Raw genomic sequence first — 16343 nt, 5'->3', positions numbered from 1 at the left:
AAGGTGGGGAGGGGCTGGGTGGGGAGGGTGGGGAGGGGCTGGGTGGGGAGGGTGGGGCTGGGTGGGGATGGGAGGGGTGGGGCTGGGTGGGGAGGGGCTGGTCACCCCGTGGTGCCCTTATAAAACTCAACGTTTCACCTACCCACGCCGGCTTGTGCCCGCCCTCACAGTCGGGCATATTTGCGGAATACACCACGCCGCCGTTGACCCTGGCCATTGACCGAGCAACCCAACGTTCCTACCAGCTCCCTCCGCAGGAATGTGTTAAATAGTTTGCACGTAGAAGAGTTGGTGATGCATGCGGCAGTGATGAGAATGAATCTGGCGCTATTTGGACAAACATATGTAGTGGGATGGACAACAACGAGAACATTTCAAGTGTGCTGTTCGGAAAAATGGAAGGAACCTGGAAGAGAGGAAGACCTCAGAGAGAGAACGGCTTGATGACGACAAAAAGAGATTGGTGCCGGAAAAGATGCGGTCACTACTTGAGAATAATTGACACAAGACAAGAGAGGAAAGTGGAAACAAACGATGAAATGTGCAGTTTGGACACCTACGGGGCTATCTGCCCATGGATCGTGATCGCGACGACGATGATGATGAATGTTTGAAAAAAACAAGCAAAAAAACAATTCCACTTAGCAGCCACCAGTCCAGTCGAGTCCGGTCCGGGGTGAATCTCAATCCATCGCGTGTTTTGCTTTGCTCCGCGTGTCTCCCAGCAGGAGGAAATGGGCGGGGAGGAGACGGCGAGAAGGGAGGAGTGGCTTAGCATGAATAGCAATCAGCCTCTCGCAGCGCTGCGAGCATCATCCCTGAGCGAGTGCAAGCGCGCACACACAGAGAGACAGAACTGGCGGAGAGGGAGCGAGAGAAAGAGAGAGAGAGCGAGACAGAGCGAAATCGAGCACCGGAATAGACATTTTCTTTACAATGTACAGAGCTACCAGAGAAGAAGAATAAGAGGAGGTAGGAGGAGGAGGAGGTTATCCCAGGAGACGCGAACTAAGGATGACAGCTCACAAACAAGCGGCGAAACAGGCACGAAGCAGCCGGGACTGCGCTAGCGGGCAGCGAATATGACGAAGTAGTTTTGGGTGTTAACGGCAGCGGTCGGGACGCGCAGTGGAGGCTCCGATCAAGCAAGCAAAAAGGGGGGCTTGGGTTAAGCCTCTGATCGCCAAGCGGATCACACAACAGCAGTGGCTGGTGGTGGTGGTGGTGCTGACCCGTGAACGGCGGTGCTCTGTTTGCTATTGCGGCTGACGCTTTTTGCCCGCGGCTGATTTGATTCGGTCTCACTCAGAGGTGAAGGAGCAGAGTCAAAAGTGTTCGACAAACCAATGGACTGAACGAACGGTGCCCGAGTACTTGGAAGAAAATTTGCCGGCGGTATTCCCACCTCCACCCCCACCCCACCCCCCCCCGGTAAGGCGTGCGGATTTTTCCACTTTCGCATTCGCTGTTTCGTTTAATGCGACATGTCGCGCGGTGATTGAGTCTATCGTGAGGTTTTTACGAAACGTCGTAAATCAATCGTTGGCTTTTTCAGACTAACGCCGCTACGTTTTCGGTTAGTTACGAGTTGCACTTGTTGTGTGTACATTTTTTCATGTTCCTATTTTTAACTGATAAATCGTCTCCTAAAAGTAAGTACAATTGTTTATACAGTACAAGCCACCGCTGTCAGTTGATGGGGGTTGATTATCCATACTTCACCGCGCCTCGGCAATGCTGGTTTTTAGTGACCGTTTTAGATATAATTTGCCACGCTGATATGAGTTGCCTTGGCCCGGATTTTAACTCTGGTTTCCATGTTTGTAGTTCAGTGTGCTCACGCTCCCCAGAGTTTCAATTATGGAACAAAAAATGCTATATTTGTTTATAAGCAAAACAAATAAAATCTACATCGTACAATATAAACATTGCCTCTCACAGAGTGGTATTGTTTCACTCTGTTTACCAGTGAGGTCATGTCCAATTTAACATTTTCTTTTTTAAACCACTAAACACCCATTTAATTTTCTCACAGACGAAAACCAGTCCAGCAGAGACCGGCAGTAACAAAAAACAGGAGAGGGAAATAAACCCTCCTACCCCCCTGGCACTCCAGTGACAACCGCTGTGGCTGGGACCCAACGAAAATAAAACGCCGCATCAAGTCGCCGAGGAGGCGGACAGAAGAGGGAGGCGGGGAGGAAGACGACCACCGCCGGGGAGAGAGAACGGCGGCTTGCGAAGGCGGGGGGGGAGGCAGCACCATGTTCGACCGCCTGTGCCCCGTGACGCGAAGCATTCGGCAGAGCCTGGCCATGGAGCTGAACGTGCAGGGAGACAGCTGCGTGGCGCTGCAGCGCTACCAGCCCCGGAGGCTCGACGAGGAGAAGTCCGTGGTGCGTACGCGACGGCTCGCTCGCTCGCTCGCTCACTCATCCCCTCTACCCCGCGCCGATGCCCACGCGTGCACTCGTGTCAGAGGCAGATGTCCCACCACCTTCACTGACTCGCAGCTACGGCTGTGTCAGAGGCAGATGTCCCATATCTTGACTGACCCACGGCTACTGCTGTGTCAGAGGCAGATGTCCCACCACCTTGCCTGACCCACGGCTACTGCTGTGTCAGAGGCAGATGCCCCACCACATTCACTAACCCACAGCTACGGCTGTGTCAGAGGCAGATGTCCCACACCTTGACTGACCCACAGCTACGGCTGTGTCAGAGACAGATGTCAAAGCCTATAGCAGCGTCAAGCCGATCGGTACCAGTGTGAATGTCGCAGTTCAGGTTGTCTCGGGTAAGATTTCCAACTCGTGCCACTGCTGGTAGAAGGGTCTCCCACGAGGGGGGGGGGGCTGAAGGGAGTCCCCCGAGAGAAGGCACTTGGCCTACTCTTCCACACGGAGCAGGTGTCTTGGCAGATGAGGGAGGTGTCCACGTTTTATCTCATCGCACGCGAACCTGTCGATCGAACAACTGTCGGGAATTATTTTGTTTTATGCGGCTGGATGGACAGAGGCTGTTGGGGGGGGGATGTGGGGGGGGGGGTTACTAAACGCGTTCCCATTGTTTCAATTCCCATGCCGGGAAATCGAACCTGCGGCATTTGGATTGCGAGTCCAATTGTCCCAGCGTGGTGATGGATCACGGCACCGTGACGACGGCGTGCGCGTGGCGCAGGACAAAGTGTCGAGCGCGCACCTAGCCTGGCACTCGCGACTATGGTTTGTTGTTGTTGTTGGGAGGAGCGGTTGACGAGGTCCTGGATTTAATTGACGCCCTGTGCACGCGACGATTAGCGGCGCGTGCTCTCTGAACGTTCCTCCCAGTGGCGCGGTGGCAGATACACGCGCCGCTAGATTGGACAGGGCAATCTCTACTTATAGATTTAAAGGCGCAACGGACTGCAGCGTGGATTGCAGGACAGGTCAGTGTGAAGATATTGAACGGGGTGGGGTGGGGGGACAGGCGATTCTGAATGGTAACTGTGCTCGCGCGCGTGCGAAGAATGGTCGCGTTTTTGTTTTTATTGAGACTTAAGCGAGGAGTGTCAGAGGAAAGCGCTTTACAATTCGAGTAGGACGTCTCGCCAGTAAATCTGGCTGCCGCCTGATAACGCCGGCTGTAATTGCTGACGAAACGTCGTACTCGAATTGTACACGTTGTAGGTTTACTCGCCAACACACAACCGGTTGGTGCTGTACCAGTAGCGAATTGACGCGTGTTGTTTACGTGACAAACCTTGACAATTGGCTGTGTCGCGTGGTGACGGCGGGTTCAAGGACGCATTTATAATTCACGCGATCTCACCCCAAAAAAAGTACCTCTGCTATGGATGATGTTTGGTCGCGAAGGCCTCCTTGCGTGTTAACACGGAAAACTGTTTCATTGGACCTCCCTTGCCAGTATCAGAATTATGTAGCTGCTCACCCCGAGCTCTCAATGCCCTGAGAGTGGCATTGTCTTTGTGCTGTTCGCCTTTTGGCGTCGTCCTCTGGTCTAACACGGCTTGAGACTAGGCTCTAAAGAAAGCTGTCTCTGGTGTGGACCAATCAGTTGCAAAGACAACGCATCGTCTACTACCAGAGCATACTCTTTGACTTTACCGAAATAACTAAAGAGTATGGATCCCTGCAGTCACGGAAGCTTCAACTCAAGATTAAACCACCGGAGCATGTGTTTTTGTTTGCATGTTCGCCACAAGTATACGGCCTTAATGCAGACACGATTCCTTGCAAAATGGCTTCAGTTTGGTGGTGCAACATCTTAACACGACTGTGTTATTCTCAGAAAGGGTGACACATATTCTCATGAAAACTGCTTTGTTTGAGTAACGAGTCACAACCAAAGGGAGGGGGGATAACCTCGAAGCGACCGAGGTAGACGCCAACTCTCTCTGGTCGTGTGCAATGTTTTTTTTGGGGGGGGGGTGGTGGGGTCCGGGGGAGGGGGGAGGGCGCGGGGGTGGGGGGATTTCCTTAAGGGGCCATCCATTCAGTACGCATGGAGGGGGGATGGGGTTAACCCAAATGCTTACGCTTGCGTATGGGGGGGGGGGGTCTACTGACAGTGTACGTAGCATAGGAAACGGGGGGGGGGGTGGCTGAAGCCTCGATAATAATTTGTCTACATTGGCTTTCAAATGAGTTAGATAGTCCGGCGGTGGACTATCTGTTTGCTTAAACACGTTAATATTATTAATCCTTGATCGTTTCTGCGTGGATTAAATATTGGCCGTTCTATAGGATTCGGGGGGGAGGCGGGGTGCGTCAGGCGAACGTACGCAGGTGGTGGGGGGTGTAAAAAGTCGGCGTGCGTACAGGGAGGGAGGGGGGGTCCAGTTTTGTCAGATGTTTGCGTACGGACCAAGTGGATGGCCCCCAACGGCGATTGCCAGGCACCGACCGAGAGGGCTGGGCAGGGCAACCACCGGGTGCGTCACTCAAAAACAAATCACACGCGCGCCTCGCTCGCGTGCGTTAAGCAACAACGAGCGACAAGACAATGGGAGCGGTGGCGCAGCGGTTAGCGCTACGCTGCGCTCCGAACCCCGGCGAGCCGAGTTCGATTCCCGCTCACGGCCACCAACACCCGGTGACGATGATCTGAACCCGGTCCTGGGCCTCCCCTAGGTCGACTCAGCCTCAAATGAGTACCTGTCGCGGCGTGGTGGTAAACGTCGCCACTGGGGAGACAAAGGCGGCCGGGCGTGGTGCTGGCCACCCACCCCCTAGTGTGCCGTTCCGGCCTTCGTAGGTGCTCGCTAAGAGCACTTGCCCCGACAGTCTGCCAAGGCTACACGGGGGGAATCTTTGTCTTTGTGAAGCGACAAGGTCACTCGGGGGCAAAGGTCTCGCAGGGTCTCGGGCGAAGGTGCCGCTGTTTTAAAATGGTCACGCTCGGTTTTGCTTCAATCAAAGAGGGTCATGGTATAATAGTGCAGCCCTGCACATTACTTTTGCCACACCACCTGTGGGCATCCACTAAAGCAGGGGGGGGGCGGGGGGTAGGGGGTGGGCGGGCATCGGCAACCAAAATAACAAGAAGAACCATTGAAAAAAAAATCTAATTCGTGAAAAACCCCTCAATATTTCAAGAGCCGCAATGCACGTGGACAAGGAGACGGCCCTTTGTAAAACAATGCCCCACGAGTGGCCCTCTAAGGAGGCCGCGTGTGGCTCCACAGCCGCGGGTTGCTGACCCCTGCACTCGAAGGCATCTCCAGAGAGCCCCTCCACAGAAAGAAGGCCGCGTGTTTCTTGGCCGAATATTCCGCTGCTGGGCTAAGACGTCTCGGCAGCGGTACGGAGTATCCATCCACGCTTTACCCCGCCACGCGCGAACAACCCATCGACTGACCCGCGGTGCGCCCATTTGCAGCGCTGAGTTGGACCGAGGCGGCACGGGGGAGATTTTAAAGTCGCGTGAGCAATCGTTCCGATGTGCGCGCCGGTACTCCTCGACCGAAACCGGCGGCCTCTGGATCTCGCGTCCAGCTCCACTCAACCGCTGCACGGTGACAGCATCCCCGAAGGAGAGAGAATGACGCGGGAAAGTCTGACGATTCAAGTGGAGAGAGGGAGCCAGGGCAGAGGCTGATGATGAACCTTATTTACCCCGGCACTCTCCTCGTTAATTCTCAGTCTCATAGTCACGTGATGGTCTGTCGAGACAAAATGTTCTTTGTCCTTTGAAGAAGATACACGGTGGAAGGTACAAGAGAGGCGGTTGGCCTGGCAGAGACGAGTTCTTGGGTTTGAAACTGGGCAGCCACCCATCATTAAATCAGGGTGTTGTCAAATCTAGTGGGTTTATGATCTCAGCCCGGTAACCAAAATCGGTTTTGCGCTTAATTTGCCTAAATTCCAGACGACAATTAAAAAATATCGGGTTGACTGTGAAAACATTACACTGTGACAGACATTACTCTGAAAGGGCTGTCCCCTAGTGTGAATAAGCAGTCACTTGAAGCGACTTCAAAATAGGTTCCGTGGATATCCGCTTCCACGTGCCATTCTCTAACATGGGGATGCACTGCTCTGGGAGTGTTCTAATGGATTCCTCATCTGATGAAATGTTCCCAATGGTGCCACAGACACCGACTCTCCGCTGCACAAGCGATCCGAACCAGGGCTGTGCCCGCGTAGCCCGGCGCGCTTGAGGACTCGCAGGGTTCTTTTTTTCAACTGCAGATCCCGAGCCGTGCTGCTGGCATCACTTGCAATGATTAAAAAGTTGAAACCCTGCCCTCGGATCTGCTTGGCCACCAGCCAGATCCAGATATGTTTGTGAGGTCAGTGTTTTCCCAGTTCGATTTCGGCTTGGCAAATAGCCAGTTTGGAAAACCACCCCTTACCGTTAGAAAACTAAACTGTTCTACTTTTAAAAAAAAATGTATATTACCCACGACCTCCTGTATACCAGGCGAGGTAGTTAACATCTCGCCACCATGGCGCACTGGTACGATTCCGATGTGCCAGTGGAAAAAGTATGCGATTCCCCCTCCCCCCCATCCCTGGCCTATGCTGTGTAATCCCCGTAAGACCGTGTGTGTGTGTGCGTTGTGCCTGCTCGCGCTGTTCACGTTTCCACTGACGGATCACATTAGCTGAGTCGCCGTGCGTGGGAGCGATTCCCTGATTATAGGCAGATATACGCTTTGGTGAGCTGATTACAGCCTGCAGGTGTAAGCATGTCTCCCCTCGCGAAAGCATGTGAGTCACTTCAAATGATAGCTCCCATTTTAGAAAGATATATAATTTTTTTCTCCCACATCGGGATGAAAATGTCTGTGTGCTTATGTTGTGCCGTGTGTGTGTGTTTTTTTTTATATGGCCATATAAGCACATGCCACATTTATTTGTGTTGTGACAAATCCTGCTTTGGCAAACATGCTCTCGCAAAGCTGTTGAGCAGCCAGATTTTCATGTGGATTGATTTAAAAGCGCAGTTGCGCATTTGGTAAATTAGGTTGTTATATGTTTTAGTTAATCATCATCGTCGTAGTCGTCGTGAGCCATGGTCAATCCACTGCTGAATGAAGGCCTCCTCAAGTCGTCATCATCCTGCGATGTGATGTTCCCCTGATGACCTGCACATGAGCTGATTTGATGTTAGATAGGTACATTTCTTCAAAGAATATGATGAAAATATCGCAGCAGATGGCAGCAGCTTTGGAGGGGGCCTTCAACCAGCAGCGGCTGATGATGATGTTGATAAACTTAAAGAAATTATCAGACACAGGTAATTCACGATTCCTGTATCCAATTTCAAATGCCTGTTGGCGTTTGCAATCCTGTAGTTGGTGCTCGTGACGTTGGACCAATTTTAGTTTAAATCTATCTGATAATTGTGTTCTACAGTAGGTTTGCCACATGCGGACACGTGCGAATATCTCTTCCTCTGTAACAAAGGTTCCATATGATCTCTTCCTCTTTTTGCAGACATGTAATCTTCTCAGTGGTACCGCAGGATCATGTTGAGATGTCAAATTAATGTAATCCGCGTGCGTGAGTTGAGTCTATATAAAGCCGGACGCTATTGCTTATTAGCCGACTCCTGTTGCGTTGACATTCAGAAGGCGGAGGGAGGCTTTCGAGGATGAAGTAGCCGAGCCAGTGGCAAGGGATGCACGCACGAGTTACTGCTACGCATGCAAAATCAACGGGCGGCATTTCATCGTTGTCCCATGGCGCAGTCTACTGCCTGCGCCCGGCTCGCGTTTGTGGACGTGCTTAATATCACATCAAAATTGCTTCCTGCGTCGTCCGCACGTAATACGCGGTCTAAGTTCCGCATTTGTTTTGATAATCCTCGTTTTTCGAAGTACGCAGCCGCGGTTTTGGTGGCCGCCCGCGATAGGTTCAGCAGCAGAAAGTTGATCGTTGACATTCGCGAATGCAGTTCATGGGTCATCTCAAATAACAATGGAGTGCAATGAAACTCCATCCGCCCCATCGTTATCCACAACCCCACCACCACCCGCCCCCTGCCCCCACCACCACAGCCCCAACCATCTACCCCAGCAGAACACAAACATCTGTTTTTCGCTGTAGTGGAAACAGCTGTACTCTACGTGCATTGGCAGGCTTGGAGGCTTTGTAGGGAGACCCCACTTCATTGTTCTGCCGAGGCAACGGCATCGGGGCACAGAGCTATTGGGTTAAGCCGCGTGAGCCTCGGTGCAGGTTTAGTCCACAGTAGTCTGATCGCTCATCCACGCAGCCGCATGATCGTCTGTCTCGCTGGCACGCGAGGCTGCGTTCGTTTTTTTTTAAACCGCAGCTCCTACTTGCTGTGCCAAATTCGATCTCAAAAGGTAACATCTTCTAGGAATTGGATGGGTGGCTCAGAGACCCGAGCGTTGAGCTGCTACCACTGAAATCCCGGAGGTTCGAATCCAGACAGCTGCCCGCTATTAAACGGGTTTCTCAAGTGCAATGTGTTGATGGTCTCAGGCAGGACTTCAACGATAACAATTTGGGTTTACACTATAAATTTTGGCCAAGTTATGGGTCTCAGAAATGTATAATGTCAGTTTCACTGCCATGCGTAGTGAGGCTGGTGGGAATGAGCCGCCCCATAGTGTAGACAATAGTTCGCTTGAATAGACCTCAGAACTAGTTCTGTGGGATTCGCATCCGTGAGCCGTCCTCAGACACAAAGAGTCGCATTGCTGCACGGGAGATCTGACCGGTTACTCCAGTCCCGTGACATTAGACCCGTAGCGAAAATCAGGATGAAATTAGGGGGAAAAGACTTTTAAAAAACAAGAAAACCTTCCCATGCCGTTTGCCTAATTACGCACACCAGGAGGAATCAATGATCTGCCCACATGGGCTGTAATGTGATGCCGGGAGAGAGTCCTCCTGTGACCCCCATGGGTTAGAAAGAAAAATAACAATGAATAATTAATTCCCGGCTGGCCACCAAATGGTGTGAGACAGATAGTGATCTCTAAAGCCGGATAATTATTTTAAGGTTTTGGGGACTTTGCTCCATGACTCGTCTAAGCATTTTGTGTGCATATTTGGCATCTTACTTTGATTTATTTGATCGAGCACCGATTAATTTCAGTCCAAAGCAACCAACTGTCGTGTAAGTGGACCCTACTTTAGCTCATCAGTGGCAATACACAAAGACTCCACTGCAATGCAGCACCGGCAATGCGTTGTGCTTCTGATGCTTTCGTACGGTGGGGGTATGATCAGGAATGTTACGTAAATGTGTTCATGTCGAGGTTTATGAGCCAGTGGACGGCTTCAGGAGTGACCTGTGGAATATATCTGTGAAGTGCTGCCAGCAAATGATCAAAGCAGACAGCGATGTTGTTGATCTTTGGTCAACGCTTTGAAGTTCAGACTCGAACGCAGACCCACATACTCACATGGAGATTCGTAGACTTACATGGAAACCTTTCCACTGGCATAAGAGATCCCCACAGACCCACATGGAGACTGATAGATTAAACTAAACCAATTTTATTTTGATAATTGTTTTTTTACCCTTTTATCTGGCAACAAAACTGACACCTTTTTTTACAAGGAGTCATGTTTGCATAGACCGCAATACCTGCAGTCATAATGCAAACAAAAAACATAACTCTGATAATGTATGCACTGTCCTTGAAGTTGATTGGTCCACACCCGAGACAGCTTTCCTTAGTGCCTAGTCTCACATGGGTTGGACCAGATGACGCCAAAAGGCGCACAACTCAAAGACAATGCACCATCAGAGTATGAGAGCTCGGGTGAAGCATTTACACCATTGGTACCTCATTTGCCAGATAAGAGGGTAAAAAAACAATTATCATATTTTTTACTGGCAAATAAAGTACCAATGGTGTGAATTTTATTTTGTTCCAGGTAAGGCCCACTATGCTACATAGCTCTTTTTCAGAAGCGACCTGGCCACACAATGATAGTCCAACGAAGTGCGGCAGCTTCCTGTGCACACCGAAAGGAACCGTGGTCAAACGAAAGTCATGCAATTTTGCTTGCAAGCGAGCCGGCCAGTTCAGCAATATGCTGAATGCTGACACCGGATGACTGTGCCAAGCTGGCTGGAGCGGAGGAGACTTTCAGCCGGGGCTGGGGCGGGGAGGGCTTGGATCGATGGAGGAGAGAGACCGTGGGGTTGGCAGTGAGTGGTGTTTGTGTCTGGGTGGCAGTGGGAGGAGACGAGTCGGTCGTCTTACAGCGGAGGCTTTTGCGGGGTAGCGTAGTCGCCAAATATTTGGCTGAGTGTAGCCCCGTGCTCCCCCCACCCCTCCCTATCCATCTCCCGCAGACTTTTTTTTGTATTCCCCGTTTCTCTTTATCGGGACTCTGCTGTGTCGTAAAACTCCGGCAGTGTTTGCCAAAACTATTTGTTGTTCGCAGACGGGAACGCCAACGTATCGCAGCATTTTCTTTTTGTATCGCAACTTTTCCGTTATTTTGATAAGAAAAAAAATAGTATTTCAAGGCGTCTCGGTAATTTAACATGTCAGGGACATTTTCACTGCTGTTATATATATCTACCCGTGCGGCAGTTATATTAAGGCTGACTGTATTGAATAATAGCGCACAGCATGGTTCTGCGTCGTGATAAAATATCTTATAGGCAAATGGAACAAGATTATTCGGGTTTACCATGCACAGAACAGGGTATTATTTATGAGTGATCAAGTGGTTCATGGTGAGAAACGGGCGAATGCCGACAATAATGGGATAAATCTAAACAATTTTTTAAAATGTTTATCCAGGTAAGGCCCACTGAGCTATGTAGCTCTTTTTCAGAAGTGACCTGGCGACATTTATTGATAGGCCAATGAAGTGGCTTATCACGTGGAAATGTATAGGAGCCAAATAATCTAAATCCATGATTCTAAATGTGGAGGGAAAAACGGGAGGACCCGGAGAAAAAATCCACACGACCAAGGAGAGAGAGAGAGACAAGCAAACTCCAAATATAAAGACGTCAGGATCAGGATCGAACCCACGACGTCCTGCATACCGGGCGAGGTAGTTAACATCTCGCCACTGTGGCGCCGATATAGCGTAGCAGCCAAAATAAAGAACGTGTGTGAGAGGACGGCCACAGTGGGCATCGAGCGGTGAGGTCAGTTCATGTGAAGGAGTGAGATTGATTGTGGAATGGCAGGGACCATGAGAAATGGTGGTGGTGGTGTGAGGAAGCTTTCATCCAGCAGTGGACAGACATCCGCTCATAATGATGATGTTGATGATCGGCAGGCATTCAGTTGCGCAGTAGATAAACGTTGGCTGACGCTGACAATGATGACGACGTATATGACCGTCATATACGGATTTGGAATGGGACCCTCCTCCGGATAACGACTGCGCAGGAGACGAGTTATAAAATACAGTCGTACCAGTGAGTCAACCGAACATCCGAAACCGCAGTGGAGACTACAGTCATTTAAGACTGTGGTCAGTGCGGACCACAAGCTGCGTTCCATCAAACAAACTATTTTTGACATTTCCACACCGGCTGACCTGTGCACAGTTACTTAGTCAAGCGCGAGCAGGGGTGTAAATTTTTCGTTTTAAAATACACTTTTTCTTTTAGTGGTCCATAAAAGGTGAAGGCTCCGTTTGCGGTAGCTATTTGAGAACGTTAAGCCAGACTGGCCAAGTGTGCGCCGAAGGTGAGGCGGGGCGGCGGGGGGGGGGTTGCCCCCCCCCCCCCGTACGCAGACGCTCGGGATCTGGTGACAATTTAATCATTGGGGAGAGAGAAAAAAAAGTAAGCGCTGTATATTTAATGGCATAATGGCTAGCAAACATTAGGAGCAGGCTACCAAAAGGCATAAGTGGAAATCAGCGAGTGCGGTTCACAAAGTCCCAAGTGTACCTCCTTTCCTGATGATAAACAGAGGTTAGTTGCTTGGGGGGACGAAGGGGATGGTGGGGGGGTAGTTTGTGTGTTAATGGACGAGACGTTTGACTTCAAATCTGTTCAGCAGCCTCCCAAATGTTGTTTTTTTGCTGCTGCTGCTGCTGCTGCCCAACTACAGCGAAACCTTTCTTGTTGTCTGCCGGCCGAGTCGCACTCGAAGAAGACCTTCTTAGCTGCATGGGCTCTCCTCGGGGAAGTAAACTTTTGATTATGATCTGTGCTAGTGGGCCGTGGGCGTTGCGGGCGTTTCCTGTTTAGCTCTGCGTTCTGCTCCTTTTTGTTCCCGGACACGAAGCGATTCGTCGAACAATGCGGACACTCCACTTAGCCACGCTTGAGCACGCGGATACGAGAGGATATGTGACATACCGATGGAAGACAATTTCCGGCTCAAATTTGGGTTGGGTCCAACCGACGGATAATTATTACAGAGATCATTTTGGTTCCGTGCCTACGCTTAATATTAATTGCAGCGCGGATAATAGGAAGGTCCGTGGATCGATTCGGATGACAGGTAGAGTGGATAACAGGAAGGTGGATTGGAGGTATTTCACTACACAACGCAGAGCTAAATAGAGCACAAACTGGATATAAGAACATCCCTTGGGAGCAAATCAACCTGCCCTTATATTAAAAGTGTGCTTGTATCAGGAGTTTCCCTTTGCCTTCTCCCCACCAGCGTCATGTAAGGATGTTGGACGATGAGTTGGCCTGGCGGTAGCGAATCCTGCGGCCGCCCTGGTTAAATTCCATGCTGTGTCATACGAACCCCCTGGTCTCATTCTCAAGAGTTGGCCATTGCGTACGGTGCGAAAGAAGTTCAATATACGTAAGTACGTTGTGCGCTGGCCTAGTGGCCCAAATTTGCAAAGTTCGAAAATTGCACCTGGAATTTGCTCGATTCAGATGATGCATAACAGACACGGGTGGCAGAGACTATCCCGGTCTCTTGCGTGTCTCGCCTGGTGTAAACAAAATAAACTCAACTAAAGGACGCGTTGCTTGCATATGAGGACTGTGCCTGTATACGATGCGCTTGTAGCCAGCTTCTACTGGGTGCGTATAACGCGGAGGACGAGGCGGATGGGTAACTTGTAAACGGGGCCGAGGAGCGAGACAACCACTTTCCCCTTGAGCCGCGTGCACGTAGGCACGCGTCTCGCACACTTGGCCTTGACCAATAATGGGTTTCTATCGCTTGAACGTGCTGGATTGCCCACACCATCCTCCACGTGTGGCAAGGTCGTCGTCTCGCGTCACGCTATGATTTTGACAACGCTTCGCGGTACAAAAAGGCCGCTCTCTGCACGCGAAACAGCCGAGAGGCAGCAGAGAGAGAGAGGGAATTATGCTGCAGGAATGTGCCTGCTACGTCTATTGTGGCGCCATGCGGTTTGTTTCCAACCACCGTGGAAATTTCACGAATGTGTTCTTTTGTTGTCGTAGTCGGCACGATGGTTTACCGGCGGAGACACACACAATAACAACGCGTGATTTGAAATGACCATGATGTGGTCTTATGATTTTCCCTTTTCTCCACCGCTTGCTTCGCCGGAGTGGCTGTCCGCGCTGCTGAGACAACCGCGACAAGAGACAGACCCGCAACAGCATTCGAGGCAGTGGCGATGTTCACCGGGACAGTTTGCTCTTTGCGAGACAACGTCTAAGCAAACGGCTACGACCGTGACGTCCCCGGGGTGACCCGGTGCCTCACGCCGACGATGTTCCCGAGGTTACGACTCTCCGAGTTGGGCACCTTGCCCGGTGGACCTCGCACGCTCCCGTCGTCATGCACGGGCACTGCTCCGCGTTCTCCCCAGGTCCCAACCTATCCACTAAAACACGTACAGCGTCACCGCTGTTGGCCAAAACGGCACGCGAGTTGACGTCAGAGCAGGTTCGCGTTGCGGTTCACCAGATCTGGATAACGTCGGTGGCGAGTGGTTACCCTGCACCGGGGTGTGGCCCTCTCCGCCTTCGCCAAGCCGCACCGACCGGCGTGGCGTGCGAATGCCCACGCGCATGCGGAGGCCTCCCTCCGTCCAGCAGTGCATTGCCAGGGTGATGTTCACGATGGGCGGTCAAAAGGGGGGCGTTGAGAACGTCTGGCGCAGGGGTTCGGCAAGCCAAAATAACAGGAAGAGCCATGTGTTTTTTTTTTAAACGTAAAGATACTTTACTTTCGAATTCGGTACCAGGCTCGCTATGTCAAGAGGCCGCCGATGCACGTGAATGCGTACGTCGATACACAACGCCACGAAGCGGTCCTCAAAGAGCCGCGTACGGCCTCGGAGCCGCAGGTTGCCGGCCCCTGCTCTGGGCGCACATGGCGAAGGCGAATTGACGCGGCAATTGTTGACAGCGAGCGTTGTGACCCAGCGCGGCTGTGCTTCCTGCACCGAGATTGACCCGAAAAGGCGAGATTCCCCTGCCTCCCCACCATGCCTTCGCACAGCCCAACGAGCAGTCCACTCAGACACTCCGCCTCGGTGCGCTGAGGATGCCGAGCCGATGTGGGCGGTTTCGAGGCGCTGCCCCCTGGGCCAGCTTCAACATCGCGGGCCCTGCACGCTTTGGCTGCGACACACGGAGGAGTGATGCGCACGCCCGTGGGCTCGCCTTCCTTGGCTCGTCGAGGCGTCTCGCTAAATCGCAAACACGTTGGCGGGGCTCGGATCCAGATTCGCCGCGGCTTGTTGTTAAAACTTAAAAGTGCTGCCACAGCTGCTTCGTGAAAACACCTTTTGCGGGAGAAAACACAAAAATGCTTTGTAGGCAGCCCGTGTGAGAATGTGCGTACGATTATCCCCGTGTCGAATATCGACAGACAGAATGTTTTTTTTTTGCCTACGCTCGGTTGATGTTATTTATCCGAGTATCGTACTCTTGTTATTTACGTTTAAACCGAATTTCGTAAGGTTGAGGTGTTGTACACATTTGCTTCGATTGCTGCGATCCTTAATAACGTGAAGAGCTCCTTTTGTCCCGAGTAAGGACGTCCCCACATCATCATGCAGGTCGTGGGGGGTGGGGTCACGTGACTATACTTCACCACAGGTGCCGGAGCATTTGTTCTACTCTCGCGTACGATGGCAACGTTTTTCGCGCGGTACCTTGAACTTCTTTCGCACCGTACGTAGCCAGCCGTGCTAAACGGAGGTGCCGGGAGCCGAAGGCATGTCCACAGCCCGAGGTCTTCACGTGAGTTCGTGTAGTTTTGCCCTTCCTCCGTTGGGAGGAGCCTAGATGTGGCAGCATGGAAGCACAGTGCAACAACTGATTCATCTGCACGACCTTCTGCAGCCCACCGCAGAGCCCGATGCAGTACGTAATCTTAATGGAGCGTTCGAACATCACAGCACCTATCACGGTTTATGGTCGCACGTTAAATCGGGGAGGGTAAAGGTACGCGCGCAACCAGATATGCCTGCGATGCGCGCGTGTGCGTTAACACAAGTTCCAAACTCGCCTCTTTGGACCCGACCACTGTGAATGCGAGTGGCTGCGTGTCCAAGCTCCGTGGCACGTGGGCAGAAAAGAAAAACGACGAATTACAATATCCCCTGCAAAGTTCGAGGATGATCGCCGGCCCGTTGCTGACCTCCCGCCCCCACCTCCACCCCTTGCGCCCGCGTCTGCCTTTGGGTCACCAGGGTAGTGTGGGAAATCTGCCCCGTGCCTCCGGGGGCATTCCACTACCCTCGGTGTGCACAACGCACACGTGCGGCCCTTTGGTCGATCCACTGCTGGATGAGGGCCTCTCTCACTCCCCCACCACTCATCCACCCACCCCCTCCAGCCACACCGTGGGGTCACGTGCCTTTACTTGTCCACGCCGGTCGGTGAAGGTTGTGCAGCGTGGACGATTATTTTGCTGCTATGAATGTGCAGGTGTTGATAAGCCACTTCGTGGAAAATAATTCGATACCTCAGTGGGCTTC

At 51.8% G+C, this 16343-nt stretch overlaps 1 protein-coding gene across 1 annotated transcript in view; it reads left to right on the top strand.

The window, feature by feature from the left end:
- The first annotated feature begins 808 nt into the window (after positions 1-808).
- The window catches only part of LOC144937871 (ral guanine nucleotide dissociation stimulator-like 1), a 58554-nt gene continuing 43019 nt past the window's right edge, over positions 809-16343 (top strand). Inside the window, exons 1-2 of the mRNA XM_078865415.1 lie at positions 809-1431; positions 2036-2396. Of these exons, the coding sequence (XP_078721541.1) occupies positions 2265-2396 (132 nt within the window). The 5' untranslated portion in view covers positions 809-1431; positions 2036-2264. The remainder of the gene's footprint in view (positions 1432-2035; positions 2397-16343) is intronic.

Source organism: Lampetra fluviatilis, chromosome 20, assembly GCF_964198595.1.
Source record: "Lampetra fluviatilis chromosome 20, kcLamFluv1.1, whole genome shotgun sequence".
NCBI lineage: Eukaryota > Metazoa > Chordata > Hyperoartia > Petromyzontiformes > Petromyzontidae > Lampetra > Lampetra fluviatilis.
Note: the sequence above shows the minus strand (reverse complement) of the source record. Positions and strands in the feature narration are given on the sequence as shown.